The 15670-nt window shown below is 34.9% G+C and overlaps 1 protein-coding gene across 1 annotated transcript in view; it reads left to right on the top strand.

Moving 5' to 3' along the window:
- DNER (delta/notch like EGF repeat containing) overlaps window positions 1-15670 on the top strand; it is a 128926-nt gene that overhangs the window by 54151 nt on the left and 59105 nt on the right. The window contains exons 2-4 of the mRNA XM_005147040.2: window positions 1374-1670; window positions 10165-10259; window positions 12659-12825. Of these exons, the coding sequence (XP_005147097.1) occupies window positions 1374-1670; window positions 10165-10259; window positions 12659-12825 (559 nt within the window). The remainder of the gene's footprint in view (window positions 1-1373; window positions 1671-10164; window positions 10260-12658; window positions 12826-15670) is intronic.

The following is a 15670-nucleotide window of genomic DNA, read 5'->3' as shown; positions in this document are numbered from 1 at the left end:
TTTGGATATTACTGACACCAGGCCTTTGAACTGATACAAAGGTAAAATTTATAGTGTAGATCCAGTGCTTTTGTAGTTCCTATGATAACTGAAACAAATGCTTAATAATAAAAAAATTGTGGCGTCTTCCAGAGAAATATAATAAGAAGCATTGCTTATGAAGGGAAGGGCTGGAATATTGTGCAGGGGAAAACTAGTAACTTTTAGGAGTGCAGCACTTGGGTGAAATTTGTGTTTAAAGACTGAGAAAATGTCTTTTTCCAGTTATGGGTTCTCACTTTGATGTGAAGACAAATCAAGGGAACTGCCTGGCTGTCTTGATTGGTCAAATGGTGACAGTGAGTCAGCAGTGTGATCTAGCTCTGACTAAGGCAAACATATCTTAAGTAATATCAAGAAAGCTATTTCTAGGACAACCAAAAGTTTGTCCTAGATGCATTTACAAAAGTCAGTGCTAAACTTCGGAGTTCAGGGTGCAAAAAATGAGCACATGAATGGAGGGTTTATCCTCTGTAAGGAGAAAGCATGACTTATCTAGTCTATGAGAAGAAACTTGAGAAGAGTTTGTAGATGTAGTATGTAAGTACATTGTGGATGTAGACATCAGCACAAAAGAGGGAAAAAACATTTAATATGAAAGTAAATGATAACATAAGAAACTGAATACAAACTAGCTGTAGAATAATTTCAGCTAGAAACTGGAAGAAGGCAAGCAAGCCTAGGACAGGATTTTTCCTACATCACTGAGTTCAGTCTTGTCCTATGCTATTACAAATGATGTTCTAAAAATAAACACATTTTTGCCCCAACTTCCTAACTCCCATAGAAAGTTTTCAGCATTAGAATGAATCAGATTCTGAAACTGATGTCCACTGAACAAAGTGTGGGTGAAAGGCGGAGCTGTTTTAAAATGGACAGAGAGTCCACAAATAAGATTGCATGATGACAACACAGAGCTGCTCCATGACCTGATAATCTGTAGGTGTTCTGTGCCACATCCTTAGCTCTGTTACTGCATTATTTTTCCAGATGCTCTTTGCTTTCCCTGGATAGGTTACTCTTTTAAGACTGTTTCTGAAAATCCCTGATTATCAACAGTGTCTGTGTTCCTACATTGTGTTTATCCCTTTGCTTGGATGTGCCAACAGTGAATTAGCATTAAATGATCTGAGAAAAATGAGTAATATGGATTAATATTTTTCTCTAATCCTTTAAAATTACTTCCTTGAAAATACATCAAATATGAGCTTGGTTTGTAAATACATTTAGAAGATAAAATATAGGAGGGGAAGGAATCTTTTTTTTATCATCTTTGTAAAGGTCAGAAATAAATCCTTTATATGCAGTAATTGACCTACATATGTTTTTCCCAGTTTGTTTCAGATCCTTGTGCCAGCAACCCCTGTCACCATGGTAACTGCAGCACTACCAGTGATGGCTACCTCTGTCTCTGTAGTGAAGGCTATGAGGGAACAAACTGTGAACACTCAATCCACAGCCTTCCAGTCTCTGAACGGACAGAGATGACATCAGCAGAACACAGCAGAGTAGTCTCATCCACTCTGGAACCTGACATTGTTCTTCCTCGTTCAAAAGCAACTGTGACGTTACCTACATGGCAGCCAAAAGCTGGACAAAAAGTTGTAGATCTGAAATGGGATGAAACAGAGGTGAGAACATTCTGTCTAAATAAAAATGCATAGGAAAGAACTTTTGTTATCATTGTTGGGTTGCCATTTGTGCATGACTTCACTGATATCTACATGAGAGGACTGATGATATGATACCTGCCCTGAGTTAATATGCTAGTTTAAATTAAATGCAAACAAATTTGATGCTTGTTAAGAGCAATAGGTTGAAGTTGACCAACATGTTGTATTGTGTATTTTTTTTGAATGGGATAATATTCTTTTAGTCATTTGCATGACAACATATCTCCAAATATCAAATAATTTTTTTTGTCTTTATTTTTGTTTGGGTCAATTTAGTACCAAACTAATGTGCTGATGAAATATAATTTCAGTAGGCAAAGAAGTAAAATGTTTGTGATGTCTTTTTCTTAAGGAAAAACACATTGTAAAGTAATTTTATATAAGTTTATTCAGAAATAAGTAGGCAAAACGTCCGTTGTATCTGTGTATGAAGTGTTTCAAGGAGTGAAATTCTTCTGAGGTGTTGGCACACACCAGATATTGCGAAAGGAGTTTAATCCTGGAAAAAGTATTTTTTTCATAACTCTTTGCTAGTCCAAATTTAGTCATGTTTTTACTGTAACATTTATCTAAATCAAATGTTGGAAGTAAACTCAACCTATGTAAAATATTTTTTTCATATGTTACGACTCACAAATCAGATCTGAGGTACAAGTATTTATAGAGCTGTTTCCCATTTGAGTGGGACTTCTGGTGGGCAGTGTCTGGAGAACAGAGCTTTGTTTCTTGGAGTTCAATTTCCCATACGTATTATTTTACAGTAGAACATATGTTGGGCACCAAGTGTGGAGTATGGAGAAAGCACTGAAGCAGAAACAATGATCTGCTTTCATTACTTAGTCTCAACTCAGGGTTGTCTCTGCATGGGTGCTCCATATGTCCTGATCAATTAAGGGTATGTTTTTCTCTGTACTGGATTTCCCTTGTGTCTTTCTCAATCTGTGCTCTGGTATTGTGTAAGTAACATTTCTGCCTGGTTTGCATTTTAGGTAGATTCACTAAGCATTTTGGCCAAGCAGATCATTCACAAGTGGGTATTTTAATAGCTATAACTCACCCTTCTGCATGTCTTCTGTTACCTGAGAAATAGATATAGGTTATCAATTGCATTATTAACATAAATGTGGAAATTACTTATTACCCTGTACCCTGTTAAAAAAATTACTTGTGTTGATATGTTTTTAATATATTGTGAAGGATCTTTTTCACAGTCTTTCTAGTGTAGCATAATGACCTTCTGTTCTTTAGAATTCATAATGAGATGCTTATCCGAAAGAAAGATTTCAGTTGCTAATTCAAGACATTGTCTCTGATTTGTATTAAACTAAAGAGAGTTGATTTGCCTGAATGTCTGTATTCCAAAGACTCTTTGGTGGAGGATTCAACACTAAAAAGTATTAAGCAGGAAAATACTACTTTTTCTCATAGCTTTAAAAGCTTTGCAGAGCTTAATACTTTTTTGCACTCTTAAAAGGGAAAAAAATAAATAGCTAGGTTTTATATTACAAAACATCTACTGTTTTGATCTTCCTTGAGATTTGGAGGTAACAATTGAACTGTTCTTGTTATTTTTTTATTAATCTTCCAAGTCAGCCTGTTTCCCATTATTCTGTGCTGATACTGCAAGTAAACTGATGTTCTTCATATTCTTTAACCTGCTTGCTCAAAGACAAATTTTGCAGAATCTCTCCAAATGAAAGCTCTCAGTATTTTGCAAAGGTGAAGTTTCCATAGAAGCTTTTCTGGGAAGCTTTGGGAACTGAAAAAATGAACACCTGAGCAAAGTAAACAAAGAGAAGCATGATGTATGGTTACAGTCAGACATGTTTTCCTGTATTTCTTAAATATTAGGGATATAATTGCTAGTGCTTGCTTGACTGAGTGTTCTCAGTAATATCTGCACCAGTAGACAACATACAGATGTCTTTAGATAGTTTAATTTCTTGGAGATCACTTGCTATAAATGAGTTTTTTCCTGATATGCAGATTAAGGACTACAAACAGATCACTGAGAGAAAAATATTGTCTGTTGGTTTCTTTAAGGAACTTCTCTTTGGAATTTATCTTTGTGCTCAGCTGTTGAAAGAGAACTTTTCTTCCTACTTGAGGTGACTAACTTGTTCCATCTGCAAGAGATATGACTAGCAATCTGCATGTTCCTAGTTCAATGATCTTTTGTCTTACAGTGTAGAAAAGATTTCTATTAGCCAATAATAGAAGAAAAAGAAACCATCTCATTAATCCTGCTCAACTAACAGAACAAACATTTCTGTGTACAAAATTAACTGTAAGAATAGCAGTAGTGTACTCTTATATAATACTTTCCCCTAATAGTTCTCATTTTTTTTTCAAAGGAAATAAGTAGTATTATTCACATTTTACAAACGGAGATGCTGAAGTACAGAGCAGCAAAGTGATTTACCAGGTGTACAGGCAGGAAGTAGAATGCTAAGCATGTGAGTCCTAGTCTAACCTTTTATTTATACTGCAACACTACTACTTACATTCAAGCTTTTGGAACTAGTGATTAAAGGCTACAATAAACTTGTAATTCCCCTTGCAATGGGGAAAACATTTGTTTTATGTTTTCTTAGTAAATTGTAAGCCTTTACAAGGAGAATGGCTGTGTCTGGTGGAAAATTCTGAAAGAGAGTGCTCCTGCTCTGCAGCAATGGCATGTGCTTAAGGAATAATTTGGCCTGAAACAGAGACCTTTGAATCTTTGACTGCTTTGTGTGTTGCCAAATGCTTACATGTTTTTGCCAAAGTGTGCTATAGGTACAGAAGGAGGCTGAACAGAATCATGGTGGAGAAATCCATTTGAGGTTGCTAAATACATAGAAATGCTGTCCTTTGAAATGACAAAGATTTTCCTAAGCTGTTATGAAACTGAGCAGAGGTTGCAGGAAGTAGGCTTGCCCTTATGTTATTTTCTTGGCATTCCCTCTTATGATTGCTGGTGGAGTTAAATAAAGTAATGGAATATGTATACTTTGGGTTTGACTTAGGGCAGCTGTTCTAATAACTGTGTATAAGATTTGTTTTGGAAACTATTATTTTTCATTTGCTTGTTAAAAAAGGTATCATACAAGCAAATAGGGAGACTGAAGAAAACCGATTTTACTAGAATAATCTTGTCTTTCTTCTAGCATAAATCTGTAAATTAACTAAATCTCTCCTCTACAGTATTTGTGTATGTAACTTACTGTGCAAGTGCCATTCTGATAGAAAACTTGTAAGCATCTCTGGATAGGTGATACCCCTTATCATATTTATTTTCAAAGCACTGAACAAAATGTCTCTAAAAGCTCAATATGCTCAAATAAAACTTACGTGAAGTTCACACAAACCTTAGTTCAGTATGTTCCATTACTAAAAGATGTTTAATGAATTGTTATAAATATTAGCTTTCTTAAAAATCAAAACTCTTGTATCCTCTTTAGGAACAGAATTATGCTATAGAAAATTCAGTGAGTGCAATTATGTCAAGATACTGAAACCCTGCTTGTCTGAATCTATTATGGTGGGTATGCTCAGGACTTTTGGTTACTATCTTTTACAAGTATCTGGGTTCTTTAACTGCTCCTTCAGGAATCATCCTGTCTTGAAGTCTTTGAAAGTCTGAGAAAAAACAAAAGCAAAACCCCCAAAACAATGAAACAAAATCAACAAAACAAAAATCAAAGTATCAAACAATAAAAGAAACCTGCACACAAACGAAACCCAAACCAAACCCTGATGGCTTTACTGCCTTTCAGTGTTATGGCTGACTTGATGGGCTTTGGTTGAAGTTTATGTCCTAGCTTATTTTCCCTTGCTCTGAACTCAAATGCTGGTTGTAAAGATTTGACTATGTGGAAGTTTTGCTCAATGAACTTGTTTCCACAGTGTTTACCTTTATAATTTAGAGCAGCTCCATACATTCTGGAAGAAGAAAAGACCTTTATTTGTTCAAGGAAGTAATGTTTATTGAATGACTGTGTTGAGGTTTAACCAAGGAGTAGGGAGCTGAGCCCCACACAGCTGCTTGCTCACTCCCCTACTTAGTGGGATGGGGCAGACAATTGAAAAAGCAAAATGGTGAAAACTCATGGGTTGAGTTAGACATTTTAATGATTTAAAAAAGAAAGAGAAAGAAAATGACAAAGCAAAATCCCAAACAAAACAAAAGCTGATGCCCAGTTGGTCTTCAAGCAACAGCAGCCCTTGTCAACTTCCATCCTATTTTTATTGCTGCAAATGACATCATATGGTATGGGATGTCCCTTTGGTCAGCTGGGGTCACCTGTCTCACTGCATCCCCCAAACTTGTGCACCCCTAGTGTACTTGCTGGCAAGGCAGTCTGAGAAGCAGAAAAGGCCTTGTTGCTGTGTTCAGTATCAGATACACTGAAACACTGTTCATAAAAGCTAAAACATGCCCTGACTGTTTTATTAACAGTGATTATTAACATTTTTAATCACAAATCCAAAAAATAGCACTGTGGAAGCCACTGTGCAGAAATTAACTCTATCCCTGCCCAAACCAGTACAGACTGTTAGATTTTAGGAAGTTAATATTGATTTTGTTAGCCAGCTTTAGACAGGAAGGCATCTGGCTTATATGATTATCCAGGCTATCTGTCAGAAAAAGTATCATTGTTTAAGGTACCTTACTGTGCCTGATGAAGCATTTACCACTTGGTGTAATATTGGCACTGTTAACCTGTGACAGAAATACGGTTTTAATAGTGTCATCTAGAGGATTGCCAATGCTAGAATGCACTGGATCCTCATGGCAATTGATTGCTGACTCCACAAAGTGTCTTTTGCTCAGATGAGCCAAGAAACACAGACTGCCAGCTATAGAATTCTCTGGGTGGATATGCAGCCTTCCTCAGATCACTTTTCAGTGCTATAATAGCTGGAAAGCTTTCTTCATTTGATACTGTTTTTGGATGCAGTCTGTCAGTCTTCCCTTGGTGCTCTTCAGAGAGGCACTACTCCTACTCTAAACACTTCTGATTTTCTCTCCTGCTGGTGAGATATGTTAGAAGTAAGCCTTTATTTTCTTTCTATTCTGTTTTTCTTTCAAATGTTGTCCCATATGAAACACTGGAGCGTAGAAACAAATTCACTCATGTGGAGGCTAAGCTGTGTGCCTCTAGGTTTTCAGGAGAGGTGGTTGTTCCATGCTACAGGGCAAGGGAATTGCTTTTCTTTTTTTTCTTGTAGGATTTTGTTCTGTTTAAATGGTATTTCTGTGCCAGAAACGATCCTCATTTATTGCTTGGTGTCTTGACTACAAGAAGATGGTAATCGATCCCTCTCTTATGGTTGCGTTATATTGCTTTTTATTTTCCTACTTTTTAATTATTTGCAGAGGGATGTTCAAGATCTTATAGTCTCCTGTTTTTTTTCTTTGATGTAGTATTTTTCCTTTGTGTAAGGAAGGCTGACAAACATGTTTTATTTCTTAGAAAACAGGAGATACCTCTTGGTACCCTTAGAGGGCTGGAAAAGAAAAAATCCTGCAGGCCTTATCCTAATGAAAGGTAGTTATATATTGAGAAAAGGCAAAATTGCATGTTATGAAACTTGCGTTATTGAAGCATCCTTCATAATGCATTCATTATGGCAGTTTCTGTCCTACCGAAGAAGTGAAAGATAATCTTTCTTAATGACCATGTCAGTTTTCATGGGAGACCACTCAGAACATACCCTTGTTTTTCTCAAAATGAAATTGTTTTCATACTCTTCTATTAACATAAACTTTTTTTTTGCACTGTACAGGATTAGTCTGCCCCTGCTAATAAGTCCTTGTAGAGTTACATATCTAGTCACCTTTTCAAGACACATACTCTGAAATTTCATATATAATAAAAATCTTCAGAGAACTACTTTCAGTAGTGAGAGGCTGTGTTTGTGTATCTAGCATAAATACAGACTTAGGGTGTGTATATTACTTTAATTCATTGAATTAAAGGCTAGTACACTTAATTTATCAAAGTAGTAAAAACACTCATGTAAAACTGTTGCCTTGGGATTTATGTATGTATTTCAGTACTTGTTGAATCGAGTGTCTATCTCATTTTTCTGGTTGGTGTGTAGGGCCTGAGAGAATCTATACAATTCACACATTTTTTTTTCAGAGAAGTTGTAATATGGAAAAATACTCTGTTGCTCTCTTCTTAGGTAACATCTGATTTCTTTTGCAATCTCATCTGCATTATTGCTATGGCCTGGTAAGGTAATCCATTTAAATTCCATGGTGGTTTTTACCCTCATTCTTTAATCTTTCAAATTTGCAGGGAGCTCTGTTCAGACAGGAAAGAGACACACTTAAAATCCTTATTCCTATTTCCCATAGCTCTAGAAAAACTCTGTGTGCAATTTATTTCCTAATTCAGGTGTCAAAGCTGTAATTTTTGTCTCCCTAATATTTGTCTGAAAGAAGACACTGCTAGAACCATTTTTTCTTCCTTATGAGAGCTGCTGCTTCTTGCTGTGGTACTCTGGGGGTTTTTTGTTTTTTTGGTTTTGTTGTTTGTTTTTTTTTTTCCTGATCCAATTACTGGGATTTTTAATATTAAAAAAAATAAATTAAGCTGTTGTAAAATTTTATTTTGGTGTCCTACTGGTTTAGATCATTATTTTCTCTGACTCTTGAAGCATGAAATCAGGGTCAATTACAAATGAAGTTCCTAGAGAAAGACATCGAATGTTACAGATGTCTTAACAGAAAAGTCACAGTCACAAATTTTGCATTTCGGTCTTCTGATACCTGTTGAAATATTGCCTATGCGTGTTTATCATGCTGAGTAATGCTTAATTCTGATGTGTTTGCAAACCAAAGGTTTTTTTTTTTGTTTTGGTTTGTTTTTTTTTTTATTTTCAAAGTTTAAGTCTCAGCTCTCATTGCGAAGCCACTTTGGTCATCTCTGTCCTCTTTAATTTTTTATTTGTCATTTTTTAATTCTAGTTTCAAAGAGATCAATTTCTTTTACAAACTTCTAATATTGAATAGTAATGTAAAGGAAAGGCTTAAATTGCATTTCTTTCCCCCGTGTGTTCCAGGGTAATAGATGCATGAAACTGTAAAATTATACAAATACTTTAAAAGTGAATGTATTTTTAGATGTTGTATAAAATTGTGTGAGAATAGAGATATTGATTCAATTTTTTTTTTTTTGTATTTGGCTCAGTAGGAATATAGATTCACAAAAAAAAAGAAAGTGTAAATGTTGGCAAATATGAAAGGAAGAGTGTTAGCCAAAAAGGTTTTGGATTCATTGTACTTTGAATGTTAGCTACATAATTCTGACTTCCAAAATTGGAAAATTTGTAACGGATATAATCTTTTTTCAAAATATATTTGAACAAATACAATAAAATTGCATCTCAATTTTCAGAAACTACATGTATATATTCTATGTGCCAGGGAATTTAACAATGAATCAAGTAACCTAGACATTTTTGGGAAATGTGAATTTGTGTTGCCTGAGTCAAAATCAGCTTTGAGTCTTCTAAAACCTACTACTTGCATCGTGTTCTGGACTTCTGTTGTTCATGTTTTCACAGATGTTTCATAGTGAAGTTGAAATATGGGTTTGTATTTTACTTAATTTTGCAAATTTACTATTTTCTTTGATTAATTCAGGGAGTGCATCAGGTTGCATTTTTGCTTTGCCAGTGAGTATTATAGAGGACTGAAACAATACATTGCAAAAACTGCCTAGCTGTTTGAACTGATTTTTTTTACAGTGTGATATTTCATAGGTAAGATGATGAAAATATCTGAAAACTACTCAATTAAAATTACTGGTAATGTAGGTGATAGGCTCATTTATGCCACATAATATATTACTTCTTTGAAATAAATGTGTCACTAGTAATGCTCATGGTGTTCAAGCTGCCTTTATGAAACGCCTACGAAGCACCACTGATTTGGCAAATATATCCTTCCACTTTCAACTGTGTTCTTAACTTTTACCTGGAAATAATAAAAAATGGCAAGTGGGCCAGTATTTTTTTTTTTAATTTATGTTTGTAAAAAGATATATTTCAATATAGTAGAAAGACAATATCGGTATTTGTTTTATAAATCCTCCAAGATCACCTAAATTAATGATACAACATTTCTTGGAACTGGCAAAAGTAAGAGCTTTATTTTTTATTTTAAAAGACAAGAAGCCTATTAATTTACTAAACATGACCTCTTTTAAAGGAAGAAGCTTTTAGAAGTTCACAATTCTGTGCAGGACATTTTTGTTTAAAAAAACCAAAGGATGGTTATGTGAATTCTCGGAATATTTGTTGATAGCATAAAAATTTTGGTGACTGTTTTGTTTTATCCTGATGATTTTTACAAGAAGACTGCTGGACTCCTTGTGTTACTTTCTAAAAAATCTTTCATGATTTCTTTGGCCAGATTTTCTAGTTTATTGTTATTTAAAACTATTCTCATTTTCAGATAACCCCAGATGTAGCTTGTGGAAATGCCAGTTCCAATAACTCTGCTGGGGGCCGGCTTGTCTCCTTTGAAGTTCCACAGAATACATCAATAAAGTAAGAATGTTTTTCATATATGGTGAAATATAAAAATTCCTTTATTTTAATTTGTCTGCATCTTTTAGATAAAGGTTATTCAGATAGGCAGGTTTGTCAAATGACTAGAAGTATATGAAAGAACTTCAGACAGACTTCAGACATCTAGCAGTGCCATGTCAGTTCTTTGCTTGACATAATTTTCCCCACATATTTAATGTTTTAGAAGATGTAAGCATGTAAACTGTCTCTGGGCTATCAGAATGCATTCAGAATTAGGGCAGATGTGTTGAAGATGTCAGTTTGAGGAAGATACAACATTTAATTTCTCTTTCATGCAGTGAACGCTTATTCCCGCCTTTAATCTTAAAATGCACTTGCTAGTAGAAAGTATTATTGACTATCTAAACGCATGTATTTTGTGAACTTGCATTTGATCTGGGTGTCATCATCAGCTGTGAAATCATTGTGTGTGTTCTGCAAACACACTTCTCAAACATTCTAATTGATTCTATATTATTCACTTTTCAAACACACTTCTCAAACATTCTAATTGATTCTGTATTATTCACTTTTCAAACTCACGCTTTTTCTATTAAATACTTGCTTTGTTATTTTAATTAACAGAACACGATTTCCTGGAAAGATCTGATTCTGTCAGCTGGGATGAGACATTTTCTTATAGCAAATTTTATTTAAAATAAAAATCTGCCAACGTAGTTCTCTGGCTCACAGCTTTGCTGCAATTTTAGACTTGCATTTTCCCCAAATAGCCTACTTTTATCATACTGTCATTTCATCTTTCAGAATCCCAGCTTTCAGTTAAAAAAGGCCATGCTCACAGGAAAAAACAAACTGATGCAAGCAGACAAGCTGCAGACAGTTTGGGGCAGTAACTGTTAAACGTGGGAGCTGTCCTACTCTTCCCACATTACTCTCATTCATGAGCATTAAGCCTAAGTCAGGAAGAGATCTCTAAGAGTGGATGCTCTGGTTGGGTGGAATCTGTAAGTAAACAAGTGTCTTTTCATGAAATCAGGAATAAGCTGGTGTTTTTGGATGCTACAGCTGTATTTAGGACCCTTGTTGGAGGGGCCCCATCTTAAAGGAGGTTGCAGAGTGCACAGTCATTTTTTCACACTATATATCTTTAGCAGTGATTTGTATCTAGGTAGATTAGTGCGGGTCAGTATCTATCTTTACCTCATTCTATTATTTTCCTTACAGGTCCAAGTTACTGGTTCAACGGCTATCTCTGAAAGGAAAATAATTTCAGCTTAATAATTTTATTTTGCTTTGATTATCAGGCATGACCTAAACTGTAAAATCGGCTGCTGTCCTGTTCTCACAGTGAGTTGGTCAGCTTTAGCAGTAGTGATGAGGGTTGTTCTATTGTTCTTAAAGAGGACTCCAAATACTGTCCAAAATTTTGCTTCGTATGATGTCTAGCTGAATTCTTTTTTCAACTTGTATCAAACATGATTACGAAAGTTTTCATTTCTTGTTTTAGATGCAAATAAAAAGTAACAAGAGAAAAACTGCCTTGTGTTTTTAGCAGGATTGAAACAATTTCAGTACAGGAAACTGGGGACCAGAACTTCATCTCTGGGTATTTCTAGGCCTGTTTTCACCAAGAGAGAATTACCAGTTTTCAGAAGTTGGATGCAGTTGCATTTGAATTTTTGGAGGATCATTCAAACATATTGGCGTTCCTTTGGAGGAAATTAATGCCAATGTTTGGGCACTTGCCAGAAACACGACAGGATTTTATTTCTTTGTGGAGTTGAGTAAGGAAAAAAGTATCCTGAGAGGAAAGAAACACTGACATAGATACAGTGCTCCCTAGTGGAGCCGACAGTATGTATGCAGTTGTGAATACTTACCCTGTCGGTATTTAGGAGCACACGGTGTACTCGGTGACCTTGGGACCATTACATGACTCATTTACAAGAGTAAGCTGTTCTGAACCTTCAATCTGGTATGTCAAACATGAGGATTTCTACCAGGATCCGTTTCCCTGTATTGAATGAATATTTAATGTACTTCAATAAACAAGAAAGCTGGATGTAGTTCAGCTACAGAAAATGATGTAGATGTAGAACGGAGGATCTATTAAAAAAGGCAGAAATAGAAAAACTGAGAAGGAATGCTTTTATGTAATGTTCATGTAAAACTCCTCATGGCCACTAAGATTATGCCCTTCAAGTATTAGAAATTGAGACTCTAATATTAAATATTACTCTTGATGCATTTTTTTATTTTTGTGGACATGTTAAAAACCTTCAGGCCTTTTCTTGATTCCATGTGTGCTACATGTGAGTTTTTCTATTTTGTGGATGAACTTTTGTCCTGCAGTGATGTACTTCCTAATAACACCAATTTCCCTTAGTGTAAATTATTCTTATAATTTCTTTTGTCAGAATAAGGCAAGATGCTACTGCTTCTCTTATCCTGCTATGGAAGGTCACAACCACTGGATTTAAACAGTGTTCACTTATTGATGGCAGAAGTGTCACTCTTCTCCAGGCACTGGGTGGACTTGTTCTTTCTGAAGAAATGCTTGCATTAGGAAACAACTACTTTATTGGTGAGTAACATGCTAATGTTTTATCACCTTTATGTGACAGCTGATAGTTTACCCAGTATTTAGAGAAACAAAGAGGTAACTCCTTTAAGTGCTGCTGAAAGATCCAGATGTTGGGACCTTGGTTCATTCAAAGCACACAAGAGGTAAGCAAAATTTTTACACAGGTGTCACGATTCAGTTTAAAATCTAGATGGTGATTTTTGTCTGATACCTTTAGATAATGCAAGGTATTTTATATGTTGTATTTTAAACAACCATAAAGCTTTTGGTAAATGCTACAATAAATAGGTCTGAATGTTTCAGGGTTTCTTTCTCAGATATTATACCATGGGATACTTCATAAAGAACCTTAAGTCTGTGCACCGTAAACTTGAAAAATTATATTAAAATATGATAGAAAATCTGATCTTCTAACAGTGTTTACTTGCATTACTTTTTCTCTTCCAGTTTTGTCTCTGAGTATGAAATCTTAGAAATATATGTTTCATTGGGCAAATAAATGTTATGTGTCTTTGCAGAAGGGATGTAATGAAAATAGGCTGATATGTTATTTTTCACTGTATGGGAAATAATACTGATTTAATACACTATTTATGCACAGACACAATAGACTCAATTAAATAAAGCTTTCTGGGCAGATAGAACCAATGACTTCAAAACCAAAGTCATTGTGATAACAGCATTTATTGCAATCTGCTTGAGTTCTGTATATCTTATAACAAAGAGTAAGCTGCCACAAATTGTTATTCAGCAACCTATCATGCTTATAAATGTAAAATTAAAAGCATCCTGATGCAGAAACATTGGGCCAAATTTGAATTGTGTAGCTGATACAGGAAAAAAACAACCCAACCCACAAATGCAAAAGTAATGCCATGCTCCCTCCTTTTTGAGCTGTCATAAGGCAAAGATATTACTTGAAGGCTGTTGATATAATAATTCAATTATGATCAGTGGTGTTTTATATTTATTTATAAAATAATTTTCCAGTTCCTTTTATTTTCTTTATTCTTTACTTCCTTCCAAGACAGTTACTTTTAGATATTTTTCTTTATTTTTTCATTTAAATTATTAGAGTTAAAACTCCCTATTTTATGCATTTGCCTTGTGGTAGTTAATGTATGATAAAAGGAAGTAAAAACTTGGTGAAGACAGGATAATTTCTAAGACTTATGCACCCAATGAAGTACCTAAAGGCATAAATTGATCTATAAGCTCCCAGACGGAAGGCTTAAGTTGCTCTGTGAAGGCTCCACTTGAATGTACATGACACAACATAAAGCAAAAGCTGCTAATTTAGATGGCTAAAATGAATATTTTCTTGCTCTTTCATAGCTTTTCTTTTCCTACTTGTCTCTCTGTAGCTGTCTTTCTCCCACTGAGATTTTTACTTTGAATATACTGTGTTCTAGGTAACATGAAGGGAAAATAGATCTTTTTCTTGATGAATACAAACTAAAGTTTAGTTCATTAAAATTGTACTAACAATCTTGCTTCTTTCATGGAGTACAAATATTCTCAGACCTCTAATTTTACTTCCATCTGGGGTTTTTTTGCGACTCTCTTTGGTCTTTCTTCTTAATTTCCTGATAGTGAAATTTTCCGTAGAATTTTCCAGTTGTAGTGTAATTTATGTAAAGAACATGAATCATAAATGCATATGCATGGAGCAGCAGGGAGACTCCCGTACTACAGGGATGCATTTGTGAATAGGAGCATTTGAGTGCTTAGTGAAGATGAGCGCAGATATAGTGCTTTTGAATTTTTAGAAATCCTATTTATTTTAGCAAATGGATGGATTATCTGTAGTGCTTTTCATAGGAAAATGAGTATGAAACATTCCCTCTGCATATCTTTTACTCCTGTGGCATTGCAACTCTGTACTATGATATAAAAAAAGTAATGAGATAACAATTTTCTGGAGTAAATTATTCTATATGGCCTTAATTTAGGTGCAGCTTTTCCCAGAATAAATTACTTTTATTAAAACACTTGAGTAGAAGAAGGGTGAAATACTAAAGGAATAGGGAAACTGCCAGTTTCAGCACTTCCTGTATGATTCTTGGTATATGTGTCCAACATATTCTAAGGTATGATGAGTCACATTTAATGATTTGATATAAAAGAGCGATAATGTAGCATGTGCTTTTATTGAAGGTACTTAAGGTAGAACAATCACAAGGCCACATACAGTGTAGGATGGTGCAAGCACAGAATCACACAGTAAGGCTGTGGACCATGCCAGCTGATAAATTTACCTTCTATATTTTCCGCTTTTACCCCTCACAATTTTTCCGTTTATTCAAATGTGGTTTTAAAGATTTTTTTCCCCATGATTTTTGAATTCTGTAAAATGCATTTCTTTTATGTTTTAAAAAATTTCTAAGTAGAACTCTAAAATAAAAATGGGGAAGATAGATTGAGCATGGGAATTTGTTTTTGTGTGTGTGTCATTTGATCTGCATCTTATTTGAGTCTCTTCTCACTGTGTTGCCTCCATGTTTTGTTACTCAGCAAGGTACTTTAATTACCTCTTGCAAATCTTTCTGAATAAGATGGCTATGTCAAAGTTAAAATATTTAGGGAAATACTATTTGTTTTGTGTTTCCTCATGGTGACACAAGTTTAAAGTTGTATAGACCAGATTCAAAAGTCAACAGTAATGTACTGGTTTGCTGATCATATGATTCAGGGCATAATGTCTAGAGGATAGAAAGAATGCTGTCTCTACGATCCTAAAATAGACACCTTGATCATACTGCCCCAGAGACAGTACCTGCACTGTATGAGAATGAAGAGTTTAAGGGAAGGAGAAGAGTGTAATACAACTAAACAAAAAAGAGCA

This window comes from Melopsittacus undulatus, chromosome 6 (assembly GCF_012275295.1).
Source record: "Melopsittacus undulatus isolate bMelUnd1 chromosome 6, bMelUnd1.mat.Z, whole genome shotgun sequence".
NCBI classification, from domain to species: Eukaryota; Metazoa; Chordata; class Aves; order Psittaciformes; family Psittaculidae; genus Melopsittacus; species Melopsittacus undulatus.
The sequence above is the reverse complement of the archived record's forward strand: the minus strand, read 5'-3'. Positions and strand labels throughout refer to the sequence as shown.